The 14,522-nt window shown below is 39.0% G+C and overlaps 1 protein-coding gene across 3 annotated transcripts in view; it reads right to left on the bottom strand.

Moving 5' to 3' along the window:
- Nucleotides 1–14,522, bottom strand: part of Vav3 (vav guanine nucleotide exchange factor 3) — a 341,328-nt gene that overhangs the window by 174,410 nt on the left and 152,396 nt on the right. For all 3 annotated transcript variants that reach the window (XM_074050867.1, XM_074050865.1, XM_074050866.1), the window contains 5 exons: nucleotides 11,961–12,019; nucleotides 9,691–9,756; nucleotides 6,490–6,598; nucleotides 3,955–4,047; nucleotides 1,247–1,315 (listed from right to left, as the gene is read on the bottom strand). In XM_074050867.1, the coding sequence (XP_073906968.1) occupies nucleotides 1,247–1,315; nucleotides 3,955–4,047; nucleotides 6,490–6,598; nucleotides 9,691–9,756; nucleotides 11,961–12,019 (396 nt within the window). The remainder of the gene's footprint in view (nucleotides 1–1,246; nucleotides 1,316–3,954; nucleotides 4,048–6,489; nucleotides 6,599–9,690; nucleotides 9,757–11,960; nucleotides 12,020–14,522) is intronic.

The raw sequence follows: 14,522 nt of genomic DNA, 5'->3' as shown, positions 1-14,522 counted from the left end.
GCTCAACAGTTTCCTACAGCAACTCAAAAGTCAGAATTTCACCTTTTTCCTGATAAGGAAGTAATTTTCAGCAGTAAATATGTGTCATGGATAGGAAATGAAGAAATTAAAATCCAGGAACCAACCCTCCATTAATTACCTCTTCCTATGCACCTTGAAGAACAGACTGACACCACAGCTCTTTTCTTTGTAGGGCAGAATGTGTTGACCCTATCATTTTGTTGGGTAGCATGGGAAAAACTGTAAGAATAAGGCCTGTGGAATAAGTTATAGTGGCCATATTTAAGAGACTCAAGATCCCTATTTCCTAGAATGTGCAGTTGTTTATGCCAAGCCTTCATCTGATCTGTGAGTGTTTTCTGCCAGATACAATTGAGTCTTCATTCAGCCTCAATTAGGGATGAGAGTTTATCAGCTGGTGCTCCACAACACAGAACATAACAGAACCAAAATAGAAGGGACTTTTTCGGGTGATACAAGGAATCCTGTACATAAAAGCTCATTTAAATGTGTTGTGTGTTATGTTATAAATACAAATACATATATTATACATATATACACACACACACACACACATATATATATATGCATGTGCGTTTATGTGTATGTGTGTGTGTGTGTATAAACCAAAGCAAGATCTAGAGGTTTAAATCTTGCCTAATGCTACCTCATTTGGCACAGAACTTAGCTTGATTCTACATTTCTCAGCAAATACCCTTTTAAGATTACAAGGTATAATAAGGTGCTTACATATATATGAAAAAAAAATCTCAGGTTTTATCATTAAAATAGTCCGTTAAATTATAAAGATGCAGCATATCAGGAATGTGAGTTAAGACTGATACAACTGGAAAAAGAAGGCCCCAGAGAGCAGAAGCTGAGAAATGGAGGGATGTGATGGATGTCCCAGGGGCCGAAGTAGCAAGAACAGGAAGGGGTGGGACAGAACATGGCCCCACCAGAAGACAAACAGACAGTAGAACCAAGACTATTTAATTGACACTAGCTCTTCATGACGAGTTATGACTAACATATGAATTGTTCTACATGCATTCTGACTGGCTTTTGATTAAAGACAGGCCATCAGTTTTTCAAGAAGGTAAGGCTGTAAGAACTTGGGAAGTAAAAATAGGATCAAAATTCTTAAGGAATATAAAAGAATGTCAAAATAGGAATTGCAACCCACTAAGAAAATGAGGCTTGTGTAGAAGTGCTTCAGAATTTTAGTGATGGCATTTTTACTTACAGGAATGTTGATGAAGACTGAATCAAATTCCGTTGCAGTCAGAAACCTTTTCAGTGGTGCCATGAAATACTACCAGGAGAGAGGAGGGAGTAATAATTAAGCCTAACTTGATCTAATCAATATAATAATTTTCATCAGTAACAAAGATTTATTGAAAGTCAATTTTTGTCAGCATTATAAATACAAAAAATTAGAAACTTTCCCTGTCATAAGGATTTTTCAGCTGAAGAGAAATAGACATAAACTAAATCATTTAAGATATAAAATAAAGGATTTAGACAATAAATGTTTCTACAAGAAAGAAAGAGCACTACTGACCAAGTTGGTAAACAATGGGAACATTTGAGTGATACATTTGAGGACCTATATAAAACCAGTCCATGTATTTTGTGGAGATTACATAGATTCTTGTGATCAGTAATCTGTTTATGTGATTTATGGATCATTTTCCATCATCCCTTAAGAAGTTCTGTTCCTGGCCTGCCATCGCTCTTTCATTCTTGGCAACCTCAGCATCTATGAACATGACTCTTCCAAAAGCCTGGCCTGTCAGTACCCTGACCTCCAGCAATCCCATGCTCCAGCCTCGATCTGCTCCCAAATGTCCTTGTCACGCCTAAAGACCTGGTCATTATCAACAACTGAGTATGTGTCACAGTTAGTTTCAAGCAACCACCTCTCTGAACCTTATCTCTTACCTTTACAGCTCATTCCTTTAAGGAATTCTCCAGCCCTACTGGGCCAGTCAATCCACGGATGGCCCCTCAATTCTCAAGTTCTCTCTTCCCTCCTTACCCAGTTTACACTCCAGGAACCATCACTAGAATCACTTCCCTGTATGCTGACCCTCTCTTCCTCCACTATACTTTTCTGGGAAAACAAATATCTAGGTTAGATCCAGCTTGCTACATATTTTGTACCTGTGTCTGAGAAGTTTAGCATAGACTATACTGCTTTAAGCACAACCTTGAAACTCAATGTTACACTGTCCCACTACATTGCCCTAGTCAGTTTACTCTCCCACTCCCCTAAACATCACTTCTCTTCCTAAAGCTAAAACGTTTTCTCCTGGTTCTTATTTTGCTAACCTCTAAATGTGGGATTCACTAAAAGTAGCCAATCTCTTCCCCAACATGTCTTCCCTTGTGTGACACCACACATTTGAAGTCCCACAGGCTTCAATTCCACGTGCAATGACAAAGGCCCAAACTGCATATCAAATCAACCCTTGCCATCTACGCCAACTCATGCATCTAACATCTTCCTCAATGTATTCCACAAGTTCAATGTGAACCCTTAGCCATCTTAATTCACACACTGCTCAAACCTCTCTTCCTCTCACATCCTTTGCCTAAGCCATCATCACTTCCAGTTGACTCTAATTTTAAAATTTATTTCTAGAATCTGACCTCCTCTGGCATCTCCAATACACCACTGTCTGTTATTTAGATTATTGCAATTTCCTTCTAATCTTTCTCCCAGTTCCCACCCTTTTCTCCCAAAGCCAGAATAAAATGTTAAAGATTGCATGTCACCTCTAAAACCATTCTAGCTTTTGTCCTCACATAACCTGGTAGGTCACCAGCTCCCTGGCCTTCTGTCCACTCACTAGACCACTGTTGTTCCCTACAGCATGTCCTGAACCCTCTTCCCTTGGAGGCCTTTCTCCTACAACTGTCTTCACTGGGATATATGCATGTCTCATGTCTTCAATTTCCTCTGCTTGAACACGGTCTTACCACAGAGGCCTTCTGTTTCCACTCTTTATAAAATATGGCCAGGGGTTGGTTGAGGGTATGGCTCAAGTGTAGAGTACCTGCCTAGCAAGTGTAAGGCCCTGAATTCAAACCTTAGCACCACAGTAAAAAAGAAAATTATAAAATAATTCCTGCACTCCCCACCTCTATCCCTTTCCCAACTTAGTTTTTCTTTAGATAACTTACCAACTCTCCAACATATACACATACATACATACATACATACATATTGATTATAGTCTAAACTTTCCTATGAGACAGAAAATGCATTTTTTGCTTTTACTGCTATATCCTCGGTTCCTAAAACAGTGTCATTCTGCTCCTAAAAGGTCAGTAAGTAGTTTTGGAATTAATAAATTTGCTTTGAGATCTTTTCCTTTTCTTAAGAGCTGCACTGAGATGTATTTCTTGTATCATACAATTTGCCAACTTAAAGTATGCAATCAAATGTTTCTTAGTGTGTTCATACAGTTGTGTAACCATACCACAATCAGTTTTAGAAATTCTCATATGAAAAAGGAATTCTATAACCATTAATGCTCAGTCCCTATTTTTCCTTCCCTACCCCACCATCCTATCCCCACAACACACACCACCGTCCCCTTTCCCAATCACTTATCTACTCTCTGTCTATATATTTGCCAATTCTGGACACAATTTTTAAAATATCCCCTCTATGTAACTGTAATCATACATGATTTAACCACCATCTTGCTATCCCCATGCCAACCACCCAAGCCTCAGGTAACCACTACTCCACTTTCAACTCATACAAGTTCAGCTTCTTTAGATTTCAACTATGGATGAGACCTTGTAGTATTTGCCTTACTGTGCCTGGCTTTAAATGCAAAGTTATACTGAAAATTAGAATACACACACACAGCAGAAATGGTGAGTTTGACATATTAACTACAAAAGAAGTATTTGCGGGTCAATAACCTGACGACTTACTTTTTCTATTGACTCCAAAGTTTCTGTATATTTTTCTTCTGTCTGCTTAATTTCTGCTAGGCAACAACTTCTAATATCATTTTCTGGACATTTCTGCAGTTAGAATGATAAAAACAAAATTATTTAATCAAATTCATATATTGATCTAAAGAAGTAGCAGACAGAAAGAAAAAGATTTTTGTTTTTCTTAAACTTTCCATCCTAATAAAACAGATAACTAAAAGATACACTTAACTGCATTTGTAACATCTGAGTTTTTTTTTTCAGTTTTAAAAAAATCTAAAATAAAAAAGTTTCAGGTGAGTAAGAATAAGTTTTTTAACCAAGCACCAGTGGCTCACACCTGTAATCCTAGCTACTAGGAAGGCTGAGATGCGGAGGGCTAAAGTTCATAGCTAACCAGGGAAGGGAGTTTGCAAGACCCCATCTCCACCAATAGCCGAGTGCAGTGGTAAGCACCTGTTATCCCCAGATACACAGGAGACTGAGGTCAGATAGGGAGGATCAAGGTTCCAGTACCATGGCACAAAAAGAAAAACTTGGCAAGACCCCATCTCAACAGTAAAAAGCTGGACGTGGTGGGGTGCACCCGTCATCCTAGCGACAGCAGGAAGCGTTAAAAATAGGAGGATCACAGTCCAGGCCAGCCTGGGCAAAAAGTAAGACCCTACCTCCAAAATAATCAGAGGAAAAAGGACTGGTCGTATGGCTCAAGCAGTAGAGCACCTGCCTAGCAAGTACAAAGCTCTGAGTTCAAATCCCAGTACCACCAAAATAAGAGTAAGGTTTTTTTTGTTTTTTGGGGTTTTTTGCCAGGCATGGCTTGGTGTGTCAGGCTACACAGGAAACATAAAGTTGGAGAATCACAGTGCAAGGCTGGACCAAGCAAAAAGTGAGACCTTATCTAAAAAATAACTTAAAACATAAAGGGCTGGAGGTCAGCCCAACTGGCAAAGTACCTGTGACCCTGCCTCGCAAGTGCAAGGTCCTGAGTTCAAACCCCAGCCCCACCAGTAATAATAATAATAATAACAATAATTAATAATAATAATAGTAATAATGTTCTGAGTGTAGACATTCTCTTTAAAACATCTTTTTTATTTAAAATGTTAATGAATATTGAAACAAATACTGTAAGAGTTTCTTTAATATATAGTGTGTTTCACATGTACTACAGAAGTGGCTATAAAATATTAAAAAGATATGTGTGAGTAAACACTTCCAAATAGTTTTCAAACATTAACTTCTAAACACTTGGTTCTTTCTCTGGGTCCATAAGTTTGGAGTTGGTGGAGCACAGTACTCTGGGACACAACAGAATGAACTTCAAATGCTGGTTTTGTAGTTACTAGCTTTGAAACTGTGAACAAGTTAACTTCCTCTGTGACTCCGTTTTTCTCTTCTGTAAACAAAGAGAAGTTCAGTGGCAAATCTAAGGAGTTTGAAGTGACAGAAACCACATAAGCCCTCTGCACCTTGCTGGACACCTAAGCAATTCTTACTGCTAACCCCTTCCTGTGTCAACAACCCAGTGCTGTCAGGTAAGAGGAGCCTATCCCTGGGGGAGACCCTGAAGGTCTGCCAGCACCAAAGCAGTTGACAATGCAGGGGATGAAATGGTACCATGTCATCTAAAATCATTCTGAAAGTGCTGCCATGGGGGGGTGTGGGGGGCTGTCACCTCCTGCTTTGAGTTAAAACACACATTTATTACACTTCTTCAACACCAGCTAGGTTGCTTGCTCCCACCGCACAGATGCTTCTGTTCCCCAGTGGATGTGGCACGGGACAGCTCAACAGCCCTTTATTAACGATCAGAAAACAGAGAGGGAAGTACTGGCACACCCAGGTCACCACCTGGCTGATGAAGAAAAGCCTTAAGAATTAAAAATGAGCATAGTAGTAATAATCTAAATAACTAACTTTTCACATTTTTGAAACATAAATGAGAAAGAGAGTCCAATAATTCTTTCTGAATGATCTAGATTATATCCATGGCAGATAAAGTTTTTGAGGGCATGCACTGGCTATGACAGAATCTCAGACTAGGATATAAAGTAGTAAAAATGCTAGGAGCAAAGAGCCTCACAACACCACTGAACAAATGGGAACAAATATTCTTTGACACATATTTCATCTTACATTAAATTTCAAGGATAAAATTTACCTGCTTTGTAAGAGATTTCCTTTTGTAAGAGGATAATTTCGTGATTCACTTAAATTATATGCTCCTGCCACTCTGCCATTGTTTAGCTGACTGGCATGTCATTTACCTCTCAGAGTGGTTTCCTTGGTAAAGTGAAGTGATTAGACTAGCAACGTAATTCCTATGGTTGTTGTGACCTGTAAAATACCATGTGTGTATCTCCAGACACACAAGCTAGTCACAGTTGTGTGACGTCTACACACAAGAAAAGCTAAAACAAACAAAAAGGTATTCCAAGGAGGTCAAATAATTACATTAATTAGATTTTTCAATAATCACTTTCCTAATAAAATACTCTGAATAAATTTAAAAATGAGCAAAAGTCCTACAGATTGATGAGCTTCCTCTGCTTTCATTAAATCCTCATAGACTTCTCCACCTTCATCTTCCCCATAGACGCAGTCATAGAGGTCTTCTTCATCTTCCACACGGGTCTCGCTGAAACAAAATAAAACATGAAGGCTGTTTTCCACTATGCGGTAAATGCAGTGACTAGAAACAGCCTATTGTGTTTTAGCAGAAAACAGACTGAAAGTTTTCCACTATTTTTAAGTGGAAAATCCAGAGGGGAGGTAAAGTGGGATGAGTGGGAAGAGGCAAAAGGCTTCTTCAACTATACCCATGTACCTCCTGATAAGATCCTTATGACAAACAACAGAACCCAACAATGAGGGCAGGAGGAATTAAGATTTGCTGGTTAATCACTTTTGTAGAAACACATAATGATCCGTCTACTGATATTGTCTCACTTAATTCAGCCAGCGTGAATTGTCTTATCTGGTATGCCTTAGTATTTGATCTATTAAAGAGATGAGGAACTTGAGACACCAAAAGGTTATTGGACTTGTCAAAGATAGCACAGCTAGTCAATGGCAGAGCCACACGTAGAACCAAGTCTCTCGTACTGTGTTTTGACCATTCCCTCATTCTGCCTCTCTTGGTTTATACTTCATGATCTCAGTTTCGCCACCTGTGTCAAAGGGTTTCTTATGGAGAAGGGAAGAGATTTAAGGAGCATCTAAACTGTTTAGGACAGTTAACAGCATCAACTACTGTAAGGTTATTATCAATATCTAATCCTGTGATTTTTTAAAATTATGCCCCTTCCAGCCCACTCCTGGAGCCCCCATACATCCCTTTCAACAGACTCTATCATCTGTTTTATTTGTTTACGTTTTGTTTTAAAGGGGGAGGGGAGAATAAGATCTTTAAAACCACGTAAAGTCTGTTTTAAAGCCATTAAAATGGTCTGATGGTCTCCTGGCCGTTGAAAATAATCCTTATTGTTCAAGTTTCCATGAGCATGTAAACAGTGACTCACCAGGACATTGTCCCTGAGCGTGTCATGTGAGACTCAGTTCATTCAGTCAATGTGTTCCATTCATTACATGTTCTGCCACTACCCTTAAGTTTCACCTCCTAGTTCAAGACCTCTATATATTCCTTCTGCTAACTAATAATCCCAAAGAATGAGATTAACAATACAGAGATATTGAAAAGAATATTTCTGAGAAAGAAATTCAACCCCTTCAATACAGCCAGCCCTGAACACCTCTCCTGGGCCTGGGCAAATAGAATGTTACAAATTGCTATGAACAAAAATAAAAATAGTCTAACTGTAAATGTCACTCTGTAACTTGGACCATTTTTCAAGGCAGGTTCACAGGTTGTTTATGTTTGTCATGAAGGATTATCTAGAGGTATTTGACAAGAATGAACTGTCAAACACCCAGAGAAAAGGAAAGTGTATTAAGGGAAAGAGATTTGGTGGTACCCGAAATTTCAGAGAAATACGCTCTGAGAAAAACTCATTTCAGAGTCACTGATCCACCCACTTTCCCACCCATCCATCCATCCAACAGACGTTTACTAAAAATCACTTTGGTGCTCAGAATGTACAGATCAAGAACTCCCCCACTGGCAGTTACAGAGAACAGCCGAAAGACACATTGAATATCCAACAAGAGAGGTGACTGTAAAACATAGGAGCAGAGAAGAGTAAAAATAACTGACTATGGAAGTCAGGAAGGCTTCACAGAAGGTGTTATGTCTGACCTAAATCTTGAATTAATCAGTTTATTCAATAAATATTTGCTATAAAAATACTGTGACCCAGGAGATATGAACGCAGAGAAGGCAGACACAATTTCTGCCTTCAGAAAACATAAAGCCCAACAGTGGTGACACACACACCACACCAAAGAAGACAAAGGTAGAGTGGGGTGACCTGGTGATGGGAGGATTGGCGACACAATTCAGCATGGCCAGATGGAAGGGGAAGGACACTGGAGGGAAGAGCTGAAACCAAAGTGTAAGAGCTCAACCTTACTCTGGGCATCTGGGAATCAACCAGGAGTCTAAGACAGGACCTGGGGGAGGCTAGAAGTAGAAGACGACAGGCAGGGGGATCAGTAAGTCAAGAGGCAAAACACTGGGAGTGAAAGAGATTGAGAGCGGAAATTAGCATAAAGATAGATGAGAAGAGGAACACAGAGACTTAAGAAACAGTGTCAACCAGACTTGGTGACCAGTCGGAATTAGGGAGAGAGGAGAAATGAGTGAAAGATGCCTCTCAGCTTCTGCCTTGGAAATCTGAGAAGATGGTGGCCATATTGGCAGTTCTATAATTTTCATCCTGAGGGGTTCAGCCAGGCCCTGGCCAAGGCAGTTAAGTTGGTGTGAGCACATTCTCTGACACATCAAAGGACAGAAAGGTCTTGTGAGCTTATGAGGGAGCTAAGAAAAGAAGTGAGGAAGGAGCCAATTCTGATTGGTGGGGTGCGTTCAGAAGGAAAACAGACTGAAGTCCATTCTCTGGCAGTCTAATCCCAGTGCTCCTGCCTCTGACTCCTAACACCAATCTCAAAACGCAAGCTTGTCTAAAGGGCAGGTGAGCAGAACAAGCTCAGCATTGGATGAATGAAAGGATGAATTTCCATAGATTCCAGGAATCTCTCAGAGCAAAATCTATTTCTTCTTATAATTATTTGCAAACATTCCTGATCTAAGTCATCATTTCTTTCAGGAGTGAGGATCCTGTTTGATATTTATTTGTCATCTGCACAAGTCACTCAATCAGCAAAGGATGACCAGCTGCAAGGACCTTCTGCCTCTGCTGACTATTAAATAAGAAATCCCCAAAGGATTGTCTATCAGAGTAAACAGCATGAAACATCCCCAAACGTTGGCCCATACTTACCATGTCCTTCTGTGAGCTCATAAAGAGAACACTTTGTCCTACAACCCCACTAATGGATTCTATGTCTTTTTAATGAATCCTTAATCATCTAATTCCAATTTTATCTATTACTCTATTACACCTTTGAAAATGTCCAAATTTTATTTCACTGCAATATGTTTCTTCACTCTTGTTAGGGACACACAACAGAAACTAAAAACCAGTAGGGTTTCTTATGAAGTTTCAGGTTAATTCTTCATGCCTTCAGAGAGCCCACTTAACATCCACAATTAAGATGCAGAGTAGACAGAAATATTGGCAGTGGCTTCATTTTATGAAATGTTCAACATACTCTATTAAGTCAGGAAGGCCTTTGTAGATGTCTTCGTCATTAACACTTTCTTCTGTTGGGAAGGGCCTAGGAGGAGGGAAAAAGCACAGGCGAGTGAGCAACAACCAGGCTAAGTGCTTACCTCTCACTAAACAGGAAAGCTGTCTGCTGCCTAATGGTCAGCTCAGTCACCATGTGTAACGACGCTGAGGGCCTCCCCGCAGTGCCTGCCTGGCTGCTGTGAGTGCAATTACAAGACTTGCTGCCCCAAATTCCAATGCAGCCATTACAGCTGGCCATCACCACTGTCACATGTGCAGCTGGGGACATGCTAAGGTGCTCATCCCATCTCCCGCCTGCCATGGACCTGCAGGATCACCTGTGGTACCTGCTGCAGGGACCAATTCAGAGAACAAGCAGCTACACCTGTGCCATTACCTTCAGCACTCTCTCTTCAGCTACAAGATCTGATCTGACAAATAACTTGATAGCCATCATCCTTTGTGATTTGTTTCACTAGTAGAGATGAAAATTATCAGAAGCCAAAAAATCATTCCCTTTACCCCAGATTCTTTACCCCAGCATATTTTTTCTGCTCTTTAAAGATGTTAAAGTTATATTTTTTATTTTCTTTTTTCTGGACACCAAATCAAAGAGAAGAGTGTGTTTTCTGTATTCTCTGTTCTCAACTGCACGTGAGCTTATCCCCAGTTCCTATCACTTTGGCTTGTTGGCCTTATAATACTATAAATTCCTTCTCCAGGACCAAAGGTAATACTCTAAACTTACTCCCAATAAAATTACAATCATTATACATAGTGCCAAAACTTTTACTCTCTTGAGTAAAGAAATGTCGTATGTTCCATAAAAGAGGAGCCATCAAAACAATATTTAAAAAGAAGATTTTCATATTGATTTACTAATTAATTTAATATTTATGATAGTTATGGGGCCTACATTTTTTTCAAATAAACATGTAAGAAACACCCAGCTTTCAAAGTCATTTTTTTTAATTTAAGCACATTATGCTATCATATCAATAAAGTCCATTGTAGGAAACTACAGTCTACTATAGAAAATACGAGTAAGGAAAAAATTTTTTAAAAAAGGCTTCTAATCAAGAATACATAATAATTAGAAGCTTGTTATAAAACTAACTACTTGCATATAACAACATAAAATATGTATTGACCTGGAAAGATATTGTTAGAGGAAATAAAGAGACATTATCCAGCCTACAGACCACTTCTGTAGAAAAGTGACAAAGTCCTGGCCCATTTCTGAGAAAGGGACTGCAGGGTGTGCTCCCTGAGGCCATGGTGCTTTACTGCATCCAGGGACTGGGCTGCCAACCAGTGCTGAAGCACTTCTGTAAGACATGCTTGGATTTTCTCCCTTTGAATGGGTATGAGCTGGACACAGCAGCAACAGGATTCCACAGCCCCATGATGGCTGGAGACTGGAATGAAAAGCCCTGAAGAAATAAAGTCAAAAACAAAACCCATTCTATTTCTATGTAGCCTGACTATGCTGCTACTGGATCAGTTTTTCTTCATTTTCTAATTTAATTTCCTTGTAAGTGATCTTTATTGAATGCTATTATTTAAGTAAGTAGTATCTGAAACAAAACAAGTCCCAAACAACATATGTGTTGATATTTCTATGCTTACTAACTGTATAATATTCCATTGCAAGGAAATGGTTTAATTTAACCAAAAAAAAAAAAAAAAAAAAACCAAAATAAACCCTGCAATGCCCTTTCTTGTTCACATATCATCTTATACCTGTCTGAGAATTTCTTAAACTCCTAAAATTTGAGTTATTACTATGGCCTACTGTATAGGAAATAAATGTATTATATTTTGAAATATTTATCTACTCAAGTATCTGTGCTTATCCTAATGAATCATACATATAGAAATAGTCAAAGAAAAATTTTAAAGAACCATACCAATCCAGGCTGAGTGGTACATGTCTGTAATCCCAGCACTCAGGAAACTGAGGCAGGAGAATCTCGAGTTCAAACCCAGCCTGGGCTACATAGCAAAACTATCTCAAAAACACCAAAAAATAAAAGAAGGAACCATACCAGTTAGCCACTGTGGCTTATTCGGCCCCATGAATAAGTTCTTGCTCAGTAAATTTCAAGCGTGCATTTGGCGCTTATTTATACACTAGGCACTCTTCATGAGTGAGACCTGGTCCCTGGATGCAAGCAGCTTTGCAAACAGCAGCCATTCAATAAATAATCATCACCCTGAACGAAACACAAACAACAGAGGAATGAATACCTGATTCCTGTGGCCAAGGTTGTAGGTGTGCGAGAAAGTCGAGACAACGTTTCTATGACCTGGGAAAAGAAGAAAATGTTCAAGCGCGTGTATTTCAGAAAACTAAAATTTTTCCCACAGCAACAGTCTTCCAACCACATGTTCCTATGGTATCAGAAATGTGAATTTTCACCTGTCAAAAGAGCACGAAATGGAAGAAACCACGACTGGGAGGTACAAATGCCTCATTATACTTTTGTTCCTTCCTTAATTTTATGATTCACAGCAGATTACTAACCCATCTGAGTTGCAGGAAGTTTATTAGTAAAATAAGGAGTTCCCGCAAACATCTGATCTTTCTACTGCAAAATCTGAGAGCTGTACTCTCCAGTATATGACTACCCATCATGGGAGGCTATGTAAATCAAAATTTCAAAGCCAAAAGGCTCAGGATTTTAGTTGTACTAGACACACCGTAAGTGTTCAGTAGCCACTGCTTCTCTATTGTGTTAGACATCAAATATCTTCTCCGTGACAGAAGAAACTGATATGTAGCAAAATGGTTTAGAGGGCCAGGACCAAGGAGCTCAAATACTGGCTTTCCCATTCATTAGCCAGATAGCTTTGGGCAAACCACCCCAAGTTCTCTGGCTTTAGTCTCTTCACCTAGATAATGCTTCTGACAATAGTCAATTAATGATCATCAGACTAACATGAGGATTAGAGAGCACATGCAAAATATTTAAATGGCAGCAATTCTTTATAATTGCTAACTTTAAGAAAATTGCTTTATTCTACTTCTGAGTGTTTAAGAAAACTCTTCCTAAATTACTCTTACTTCTTCATCTCAAAGAAATGAAAATTGTCAGTATCTAACCCTAAATGCATTGCTGCAGTTTTAGCATTTGTACCTGGCAATTCTACCCCTCCTTCAGTCTTTTATACCTAAGCTCATCTTTTTCAGAGAGTTTGTGACGAAGCCAGTGACTGAAAATGGGGTTTTTCTCATCAGGTCTGTTTTATGATAGGTATAAAATAGTCTCAGAATTAAGTAAACAATACTTACAGAGGTTCTATTATATGTATGGCTCATTCAGAATGGGTACTCAAAAAAAAATCTGTCTGGGTTGAGGTAGTCTTGTGATTCCTCAACTCAGAGACAGAAACATCAAAGTCAAGTCTCCAGTCCTCTGCAGAAGCCTCTGAAAGGCACGAGGTGGCATCTTGTGGGTAGAAACTCCTGGCTGTCAGAGGATGTAGAGGGATGAAACTCTAAGCCCAGCAATACACAGTTGAGGCAGAAAAATCCTGAACTGGAGGCCAGCCTAGGCTACATATTGAGATTCTGTCTCCAGAAACAGACAAAAAAAAAAAAAAAAAGAAAGAAACTCTCCAAATAAGAAGAGATGTAGCCCCGGATCACCAGTTTTCAGTGAAGCTCACCTTTATTAAGTTGACTCAATAAAAAGCAAGTAAGAACAGCTAACTGGCTGCCTCATGAGTAACTGAAAGAATTACAAGTTAGTGTCCCTCAAAGGCTTCGCTCAATAAATGTGAACTTTTATTATTAGATGAAATAAATTACTACTCAAATCATTTTTACTTCATTACACATTGACTACAGATAGCAGTCTATCGCATTCTAGAAAACTGATGAGAATAGATTTTGAGTGCTCTCACCACAGAAAATGAAAAATTATGGAGCCGAGCATCTGTCATGAGCTCTATTTAACCAGTCCACACATGCACATTTTTCAAAACAACGCTGTACGTGACAAATATATATAATTTTTGTCAATTTAAAAAATAAATTCCAAAAATATTTTAAAGTTTCGTTAACAAAAGAGAAGGGAGCAGAACGTTTTAGGATGCAAAGGACACGGTAACTAAATGAGCTAAATTACTGACCCCAAAATGCTACCTTCTTACCCTAGCCTCTTGCTGTGATTCTAGCAAGGAGGGAAAGAGAGGAAGAATGAAAAGAAAAGGAGAAAGAAATGAAATTTAACTGAAAGCCTTCATGTGACTTCTGGTTACCGGTGCTGAACTGACATTAAGAGAAGACAGGATCACTCAGATCAAACTTGTTAGCAATTACTCCTCAATATTAAATGTGAACCGCCTTCAATGAGTAAACAGGTCACAAAGACACAAACACCAACACATTTACCAAAATCAACTGATTCAAAATGAAAAATTATTTACTAAAATACCAAAAAGACACATTACTGAGTGAAAAGTCTAGCTTTTGGAAGGTTCTGGAATAATCCTTGTCACAGGATTTAGAACCCTGAATAAACTTCACTGTTGAACTCTAGCATGCATCCTATCCTGACAGAGCAGTGCTGTAAAGTTACGGATGAAATTTGATTCTAGTTCTCAATATTGCCACTAACAGAACTACTGCTATACATTTTATTATTGCTTTTTAATAGCAATGTATCTTGCTCCCTGTGGATATTTTCTGTAATAATGATATTTACTGAACAAACCTGTCCCTTACCCATGTCACCCCTCCCTCCAAAAAAACCCTATAGCTTGACTTGTTAAAAGAATGGCCAGCAGAGGGCGCCAGACGACAGT

The sequence above is a fragment of the Castor canadensis genome, chromosome 12 (genome assembly GCF_047511655.1).
Source record: "Castor canadensis chromosome 12, mCasCan1.hap1v2, whole genome shotgun sequence".
NCBI lineage: Eukaryota > Metazoa > Chordata > Mammalia > Rodentia > Castoridae > Castor > Castor canadensis.
Note: the sequence above shows the minus strand (reverse complement) of the source record. Positions and strands in the feature narration are given on the sequence as shown.